The sequence below is a fragment of the Misgurnus anguillicaudatus genome, chromosome 7, assembly GCF_027580225.2.
Source record: "Misgurnus anguillicaudatus chromosome 7, ASM2758022v2, whole genome shotgun sequence".
Taxonomy (NCBI): domain Eukaryota; kingdom Metazoa; phylum Chordata; class Actinopteri; order Cypriniformes; family Cobitidae; genus Misgurnus; species Misgurnus anguillicaudatus.
Window position 1 is genome coordinate 32,525,152 of NC_073343.2, and position 10,019 is coordinate 32,535,170.

At 35.9% G+C, this 10,019-nt stretch overlaps 1 protein-coding gene across 2 annotated transcripts in view; it reads right to left on the bottom strand.

Moving 5' to 3' along the window:
• Nucleotides 1-10,019, bottom strand: part of crybg1a (crystallin beta-gamma domain containing 1a) — a 56,088-nt gene that overhangs the window by 6,551 nt on the left and 39,518 nt on the right. For both annotated transcript variants that reach the window (XM_073869740.1, XM_073869741.1), the window contains 11 exons: nt 9,231-9,269; nt 8,944-9,062; nt 8,697-8,865; nt 6,747-6,886; nt 6,162-6,288; nt 4,705-4,740; nt 2,615-2,793; nt 2,324-2,450; nt 2,017-2,162; nt 807-933; nt 653-682 (listed from right to left, as the gene is read on the bottom strand). In XM_073869740.1, the coding sequence (XP_073725841.1) occupies nt 653-682; nt 807-933; nt 2,017-2,162; nt 2,324-2,450; nt 2,615-2,793; nt 4,705-4,740; nt 6,162-6,288; nt 6,747-6,886; nt 8,697-8,865; nt 8,944-9,062; nt 9,231-9,269 (1,239 nt within the window). The remainder of the gene's footprint in view (nt 1-652; nt 683-806; nt 934-2,016; nt 2,163-2,323; nt 2,451-2,614; nt 2,794-4,704; nt 4,741-6,161; nt 6,289-6,746; nt 6,887-8,696; nt 8,866-8,943; nt 9,063-9,230; nt 9,270-10,019) is intronic.

Here is a 10,019-nt window from a genome sequence, read left to right on the forward strand (position 1 = left end):
CGGCCAAAATGCTCGAATCAGAGGTAGGTTTTCTCACATTAATCATTTAAAAAGGTGTTATAAATGTGATGGCCAATAAAATTTAAGTACCCTTAAGCCCGGAGTATAATTTTTTATGTGTATGCAAACATACACGCATAGTCGAATGCACAGCCTTGCAAAGCATAGTTTCATATGTGTACACAGATGTCTAACACATGCACATTGTGACAAAATGCAATGCATCTCCTGGGCTACATATTAAATTATCTTGTACGCATATGCGCAACATACACGTATAAATTATGCATGCACATTTATAAAAATCTTGCGGTGCACATAATATTCCGATAGGGAAATTTGTACTGTACACAAACATTTGTAATGTACGCGGACCCTCACGTATATGTAAAAAACTAAACCCATAAACGAAAATCCTATAAATCCCCACAATTAGTGCAAAAAAATCATATTATATCTGCTTATCTAATATAATCTGTTATTACACGGCACTCTTGGATGCATATACATATATCAAATCAATATTTTGTATAAATATATTTATTTCATATATATTTAAGGGTCTTGATCATCTTGTCGAGAATTATTCCGCGAAAACAACCGGCTGGCTGTACGTTATTGGATCCAGGTTATAGTTTAGCATCTTACTCACCTTATATCTTGACAAATCTTCTGCTTGATCCTGAGACACAAAAATAAAACATATTAAGTCAATAAGATACAAACATCTATGGTAAGGCATTTATTGCAAAATAAGATAAAATCTAATAGATTTCATTCCAGATAAACAAATATAAATCAATTACCAAAATAACAGGTTGAAAAGACAAAATCCTGCCGTTCTGTGCGCCCCAATCTGCCGGGTTGCCATACAGACCCTTCTCCAAAATATACAGCTCACCTGAGAAATGTGCATTCTCAAATGCTATCCACCTGTGTGCAGTCAGATGTTAAACAGTCAGACTAGTTTACCTACTAGTTAATAGCAAGTTTTGATCTTATTAACAGATTTATCTACATAGTTTATCTCATCACCTTAGCAATGACAGCAGATTTGCACGCATGTACAGTATGTGAGCATGCATGTGTGTGTTAGCATAAAACATTTTTGCGTGTCTCTGAATGTTTGCCACATCATGACTAAAAAGTCTTCAATTAAGCAAATAACGCTTGTATGCCTCAGGATATTTAACACCTGACGCACATTAACAACCTACGATGTGGCCGTGATGTGTCAACATGAAAAACACGGACCCTGTTTACTTTCATCACATGTTCCTCGCATAATTTATTAACATGCGTATTGAAAACCAGACAAATGTCCGTCTTTGTAATCTATCATCAAAATGTAATAGCTCGTCCTCAGAAATAGCTTTCCTTTACCGATGACCTCACAAAATCCTTTCAAACTCTTCTCCTCCATCCGGCACATCACGTTAAAGGGACACTTCACCCATTTGCATTAAGCTTTGTATAGTTAGAACCCCAGTCATGTTTTTGAATGGTCGTGCATCATTTCTTCAGTTGCCGCTGAGACATGAGAAATACAGATTTCAGTGTTGCACTTCCTTCTTTCAATGATGTAAAAATCATTATTGGAAGCAGGAAGTCCAATATCTTTGTTGAGGGGGTGAGACTACAAACACCCCTTTTCTCGGTCAAATAGGCACCAAATTCGAAATGTATGTTACATTTCGACTACAAATATAACACACTTTCAATAAAGATTAATGTTTCTATGGATGGAATGCTCCTTTAAGCAAAGTAAAATGGGACTGCATGCTGATTTTAAATACTTAAGCTTTACATTTTGAGTAAATGATGAACCTCTTAAAACACACATTTTTCTGGTGTGATTTTACCTTTGTGGACACCTGGCCAAACGTGCCAGTAAACATTTAAATGACAGATTTATGACCCTCCTAAATACAAGGGTTAAGAAAAAGGGAAGAAAAACATAAAGGTGACACCTGAGAAAGAAAACAAGTTTAGAGGTAAAAGGGAAAAAACACTCACACGCCAGAGAGGACTTCCATCGACTGTGTCTTTATGCCGAAATCGGTGGCTTCCATGTTGAATACAGGTTCGAGCAGATCCACATTCAACCCTCTCTGTCCGAAATCTGTATCCCTGAACAACCTCACGTGAGGAGTCATAAAATCCTACAGGACACAAAACCATCTCTCATTATCAATCAAACAGCCCCATACATCACAAAAACACAGGGTTGCTTTGTTTCTAAATGTCAGATTCTCCCAGCATGAGGCATTTATTTATATCAATCTCATGCATAATCTTTTGTAATTCAGTCTTGTGTACATACTGCCAATACAGGACGTATAGAGAACAGCCCATCTTGCTGTCCGCCCCAGTCTGTGAAGTCCACATACTCTCCTTCCTCCAAAAGATACTGGCAACCCTCGAAACCAGACGCAGAGTAGCCTACCCAGCTAGTAAATATGAATAAAACACAATTAACGTCTCAACAAAGTCATGTCCAAAGTACTTTAATCTACTGTATTAGGCATCTGAATGATGATATGCAGATGGTTTGGGCTATCAGCGTAATCCTGTACTTACAACATCAGCCCTGTACTTATATAAATACACTTACAGGCCACTCAGGATCTTCAATGAGCCAACAGAACTGAATCTCTTCTTCGTTTCAGAGGTATCATCAGGACTCTCCTCTTCTGCAATCTTCTCCTGGTCCTCAATATCATCAAAGCTGTAAATGTCTCCTTCGATCTCTATGCACTCGCCCTGGAACATCGGCTTTTCATACAGCACTGCCTGATGCCAGAGAGAGAGAGAAAAATCATCTTTCATTAACATTAGGACTTTTAGGGGTGGTTTCCCGAACAGGGATTAGCTTAAGCCAGGACTAGGCCTTAGTTTAATTAGAAAACATAACTGGTTTTAACAAACATGTCTTACTAAAAACATAACTTGTGTGCATTTTGAGGCAAAACAAAGAGTACACTGCAAAAAATGATCTTCAAGAAAAAAAATCTTAGTATCTTGTTTTCAGTAAAAATATCAACAAAAAAAAAATCTTAAATTAATATGCTTTTTCTTGATGAGCAAAACTGCTCAAGAAAACAAGTCTAGTTTTTAGACCAAAAATATCAAATTTAAGTGATTTTGTGCATAAAACAAGCAAAAAAATCTGCCAATGGGGCAAGTACATTTTTGTTGAATTTTTCTTGGATTTAGTGTTCAAGATTTTTTTGCTTACCCCATTGGCAGATTTTTTTTTTGCATGTTTTATGCAAAAAAATCACTTAAATTTGATATTTTTGGTCTAAAAACTTTTTAGATATTTTTTTTACTGAAAACAAGACAAAATACTAAGAATTTTTTTTTTGAAAATTATTTTTTTGCAGTGTACTGATGATATGCACTGCAAAAAAATGATTTTCAAGAAAAGAAATCTTAGTATTTTTTGTCGTTTTCAGTAAAAATATAAAAAAAATCTTAAATTAAGATGATTTTTCTTGATAAGCAAAACAACCCAATAAAATAAGTCTAGTTTTATGACCAAAAATGTCAAATTTAAGTGATTTTGTTTATAAAACAAGGAAAAAGATCTGCCAATGGGGTACGCAATAAAATCTTGAACATTTTTCTTAAACACTAAATTCAAGAAAAAAATCAATAAATATTTGCTTACCCCATTGGCAGAGTTTTTTGCTTGTTTTATGCACAAAATCACTTAAATTTGATATTTTTGGTCTTAAAACTAGACTTATTTTCTTGGGTCGTTTTGCTCATTAAGAAAAAGCATCTTAATTTAAGAATTTTTTTAGATATTTTTACTAAAAACAAGACAAAAATACTGAGACATTTTTTTTCTTGAAAATCATTATTTGCAGTGTTTCAGTGCAAGTTGTTTTCAGTTTGGACAGCTCTTACATTTATTTTAGTGTAGGAATAATCCCTGTCCGGGAAACCGGACCATAATTTGTCAATGTATGGGTCATAATATGTATTAATAATAAACAGCAAGGCAGCGGTGAAAGACATTGTGCTTCTAAACGTGTGTTAACCATACAAAAACACATCAACTAGCCTTTGTTAGCATAAAATATGAAATGCCTATGAGATGCTTTAAAAGTTTTTGCACTTAGTGACATCATATTAGGAATTCTGGGAATTCTTGATTCATTGTCACTCGAGACAGCTCAAGGCCGGTCTGGTGCGAGTTCTGGAATCTCAAGCACTTCGTCAAACATCACCCTCAGGAAGTTTTTTTTATAAACCAACACAGTTTTCTCGGTCTAGAATCACATGAATCATTTAATTTGTGCTCCATTTGACTGCAATAGTTAATCAAAATTAAATTATTATCATATAACATGTCCTCGCCAGTGATACAAGTACAGCCAAAACTCTTGACTGCACCTTTCAATGTCAGACTGCGGTATGAGACACAATGTGTTGGAAAGTTCAGAGCTCCGAAATCAAACAACAAAACCCTGGCTGAACATGCCAAGAACAAAAACAAACCCTGCCTTTGGACGTGCTGGGTCTGGCCTATAACCCTGACTTCACTACCTGTAACAACAGGTAACTTTATTGCCAGGGTGTACAGAATGTCTTTCACCAAATGTATTTTTCTTTCTTTAGTCATGTTGCATTTATACTTTTAATAATTCTCAGTTAGATGAACTACACCTATTCTTTAAACAATCGGTGTCTCACCTTCACTTCATTGGGATTTTCCACCTTAATTTCACCCTGTGAAAAAAGCAAAGAAACCATTACATGTTTACAAAAATAAATAAATAAATAAATTAACCAAAAAATTAAAGATGCACCGATATATATCGGCCAATAATCGGTATCGGGTTGTTTTTTAAGCCGATAGTCATGGCCGATATATCCTGTCAATCAAAAGAGATGAGGTAGTGAATTTGAGCTCTGTGTATAAAAAAAGGAAATAAACATCACTAGTTATGTGTGCAATATTAATAGTCATTATATGAATGAATAAATGCAATCTTAAGATTTACTTAATGCAAGTTAATATAACCACCAAACTATCAGTTTCGGCAAAAATCAGTCTGAATAATCAGCTATCGTATTGCTGAAAAAATGTAATATCGGTGCATCTCTACAAAAATTACATTTTTGTCATTTATGCATTTTCATGTTTTTCTACATCCGTGACTTTCTTCCTTTAATGACACAAAAAAGGAGTTATTTATAGCAGAATGTCATATAATGTAAACTTCTCCCTTTATTGAATATGAATGGTTACCATGACTGTCCAGATTTTCATTATATGAATGAATAAATGCAATCTTAAGATTTACTTAATGCAAGTCAATATAACCACCAAACTATCGGTTTCGGCAAAAATCAGTCTGAATAATCGGCTATCATATTGCTGGAAAAATTTAATATCGGTGCATCTCTACAAAAATTAAATTTTTGTCATTTATGCATTTTCATGTTTTTCTACATCCGTGACTTTCTTCCTTTAATGACACAAAAAAGGAGTTATTTATAGCAGAATGTCATATAATGTAAACTTCTCCCTTTATTGAATATGAATGGTTACCACGACTGTCCAGATTTTCAATGCATAATGACTTCCCTTTAGTTTCACGCACAAAGCTACTGTATCATATGGCGGCAAAAGACTATAGCTACTAGTATAGATTACTTTTGTGATACTTTTAACGTGCCATTTTGTATTTTAAGAGCCTGGCCCGTCTGCTCCCTATCCACTTCTAATTCAAGGAAAAGATCCTTTCATCTCCTTTTGTGTTTCACAGAAGAAAGAAAATCGTAAGGGATGGGAAAAAAGAGGGTGGGTAAACTATGCCTTTAAAAACCGACAAAAAGAGGGGTTTCACATTAGCACTTTTGGTGCACACTCGGGTCAATTTCACATCAGAGTTCAGTTTGTTTGGATGATGTGAACACTGTTTTCCAAACTTGGGTGCGGTTCGTGGGTGCACCTGAAAAGGGTGATCTGGGGTACGGTTGTGTGGACTGTGGTACGGTTTGCCGATGATATGAACTCAAACGAACTTAATCATGGAAGTGAACCTTATTAATGAGGCGTGCGGGCGCTTTTGTGCTCATAAACATTGATGACAAGCGCTTGTAATACGAGCACAAGAGTGACGTGCTTGTAAACATAAAATCACCATTTTCAGAGGTCTTAGTGATCCAACAAAGGCGGTAGGGAAGCCCCAGTCTTCAGGGCAGAGATAAACTCCTTCCTCCAATACAGCCAAAAGACCCTGGAAGCCTGGATCACTGAAGACAAGCCATCTAAAAACACACACAGCTACAATAAGAAAACTCTGAAAATTGCTTTGGCTAGTATGTTAGGACCTGCCTCAGATAACTTTCATTTTGGAAAAAAACTATTATTAACAAGCAGCTTTAGCAAAAACCAAACATGCCAAGGCAAAAACACACTTCCAAAATACCATCGCCATCCAACACACAACAGCAGGACAATAACATTCCAACACACACACACACACACACACACACACACACACACACACACACACACACAGCTATAATTACAAGTCACTGCTTTCACTTCAAAACTTTCCACTTTCTCATGCGCAGGCAAACATTCAGCATACTGTATGACTGCAACACTCAGTTTAGCATTGAGAAGATTTGCATCAGGTTCAACATTAATGCTATAACAAAGCTGTGAAATTGGACCAAAGTTTAATTAAATGCATTTCTAATTGGATCAGAGCCTCGCTTACATTCCGGAGTGGACCTTAATGGAGCCGGTACTCTGAGGAATGCCGTAGGAGCAGATTTCAATGACATCATCACAGTATGTGGACATTCGGCCCATTCCATTCGTCTCTGTGAACAGGTCGATTGCTGGTGGGCTGTAGTCCTGAAAGGGCAAATTACAAAAAAGTTAGCTGAGGGTAATATTATTTAAGGTACATTTACACTACAACAATATACTAAAAATGTTAACGTTTTCCTTTGGGTTTTTCGCATACAGAAAATTAAGAGTTTGTTTCCAAAACGCGATAAACGCCATTTTTTAAAATATATATATATATTTACCACCAAAATCAGTATTGAATTAGGTCAGTATTAAAAAGTAAATTCTTAATTTTCACAAATTCCGATATTCGGCGTGTTATTCTGTCATATTTTTTCCCAAAACGCGTTAAACGCCAGTCCTCCTTCTCTGCAAAATGCAATAAATCCGCTCAACCAATCACAACGCACCATTCCACGCACTGTAAGCAACAATGGCGATGCGTTGAATACACACAGAATCCTAGTTTTCTTCATCTACTTTGTACATCATGATCAACAAACAAACAAAAACAAATTAATACTTTTGAAGGCATTGACAAACCGGTGTTGGTTTTCTGTGGCGGGGAAGAAACGCAAGCCATCAAAATCTAATAATTTACATGAGAGGCACTCGGGCGAAGTAAAAATGCCGGCTGTTGCTTGTTCTTACACGACAGCATCAAGCTTCTGTCATGCTCACACATTGACCCCAGGGGATCTTATGAAAAACTGTCCATTATTTTACTCAAAGTCAACGAAAATCGAGCAGGAACAAAATATTTTACAGCTGATCGCTGACAAAGTTCAGCGACGACGTCCCAAGAATCACAGCAGCAATGACAGTGTTCTTAATATGAAAAACTGTTTTGATTAATGCCATTAATGTTTTTAATCAGTACTAAATGAACATAACATGGCAAAGATGAATATAGATTAATAGCATTTTGAAAAAAAAACTTGTAATGGATTTATTGCATTTTGCATCAGTTTTTATAATAAATCTTTGAAAATCAAATTATGGATTTAAATTGTTAATGTTATTATAACATAAAGATGCTATATGAAAGTTTGTAACAGAAAATAGTGGTTTTCATTTTGTCACTTTCTTAGTATAGAAAACACGTTTTTACACGAAATTAGTCAAAATCATTTATTGCGTTTTGGAACCAAATTCTTCAAATATTGTCAAAACAATCTGTCTGAACAAATAATGCGCAAGCGCGTGACGTCAACAAATTCATGTTTTAGTAAGACAACAATGGTAGTGTTTTTTTAAACTTGCATTCTAAAACCGGTTTTGCATAAAAACTTTCAGTTTTTGGTTAAAAATGCTGTTGTGTCCTAATTAAAAAATATATATTTTGTACTATAGAGAATTATAGCTGGTTTCAGTAACAACATAAACAAACGGCTTTCGTGAAACAAATGTAACTTCTGGTAAACTCTGCAAAGAATCAATAACAACAGTCCTTTTAGAGCAGTTTATTTCTGATAACAAGCAAAATAAACAAGTAGATTACCTTATTTTAAATCATAGCTAAAGCGTATCAAAAACTACACTGAGCTATGTTACCGTGTTAAATGTGTACTATATAATGTATACAATCTTAACTACAGATCGACTAGCAAACATCCCCTCACATAGGACTGATCCATGATAGCTGTCTCCTCTGAAAACCAAAACATTTGTTATTTTCAACAAGGTATTTGTTCCCCAGTTTAGTTTAGCCACTAGTCAGACCATTAAACAAACAGAAGTTATGTCCACCACAATGCACGTGCGTCCAATGAAACCGTCTATATATAGAGAGTTAATAGAGAATTATGAGTAATGTTTGTAGTAACTGTGACTCTTGCGGTACTGAATTAATCCAGGCTAATGTTGTACTCACCCTCAGTGCAAGTCTAATAGAGCCGATAACCATGGGTGTGGTTGGGAGAAGCATGCCATCTGGCCCCACCTCTCCACTCGGCTCCGCCCACTCATTCACTACCTCTGTAATCCCCTCCTCCAGAGCGATGGTTCGTCCCTGGAAGCCTGGTTTTTCATACAGCAGCCAGCTAACATGAAAATACAGGAAGCATGAGTAAGCTTATTATATAACACAAGAAATCATTATCAAGAGGTCACGCTCTTACCATCCTCGGACGACCTTTAATGATATGATTGGAGAAAGTTCCAGTGAGGTGGCGTCCTCTACGTCTCTAAACACTTCATACGACTCTCCCCCAAGCTGAGCTTGCTGGTATATCACAATCTGCAAATGGGATATACAAGGTGCTATTCTTATGTGTGTACCTGTAGCTGGTACACGAATCAAATCATGCGTTCAACATTTTATCTATACTGAATAAATGCATGGTAAATTACTACAAATTTCATTACATTTAAATATATACAGATCACATATTATAGGTTGCAATACCTTTCCAGGGCGCCTGTGGAAGCCTCTGACTGCCGGTGTCTAAAAATCAAAAGAATATTAATTTCCATTAGAAAACTAAAAAAAAGGCTCTAGATTTTAAATATTGATTCAGTTAAAAAAGAGGGATTTTATTAACACAATAAAGTACTACTTGAGAAACTGATCTGAAGCCCAGAGGGTTTAACATTCATCTCTCGTGGCTCATGAACAAGACCAACAAAAATTCCACTAAGAATATAAAAGACCAGGCAGGAAGAAACAACCTTAGTGGTTTCAAAGGTTAAGCAAGACTTCTCTGTAAACCTGCAGGGACTATATTATAAACCAAGGTCTTTATACACATTAACCACAAGTGCATTAAAGGGATAGTTCACTGAAAAATGAAAATTCTGTCATTATTTACTCATTCTCAAGTAGTTACAAACTTGTATACATTTCTTTGTTTTGCTGAATACAACGTAAAATATTTTGAAGAATGTTTGAGGCACAGTGGCTCATTGGGTAGCACAATGGGTCAGTCCCCGTTTTGTGGTCAAATGGCCTTTCTGCGTGAAGTTTGCATGTTCTCCATGTATAAGTGTGGCTTTACTCCGGGTACTCTGGTTTCCAGACCAAAAACATGCAAGTTAGGTGAATTGGAGATACCAAATTGCCCCTCTCCCAACCTGTGTATGGTTTAATTGTGTGGATCAACTTGTGTATGGATTAACCAGTTCTTGCCATGAATATAGCCCTAGATAAAGATATTTAGAAAAATGGCAAGAAGAAATGGTAAGAAGAAAGAAAGAA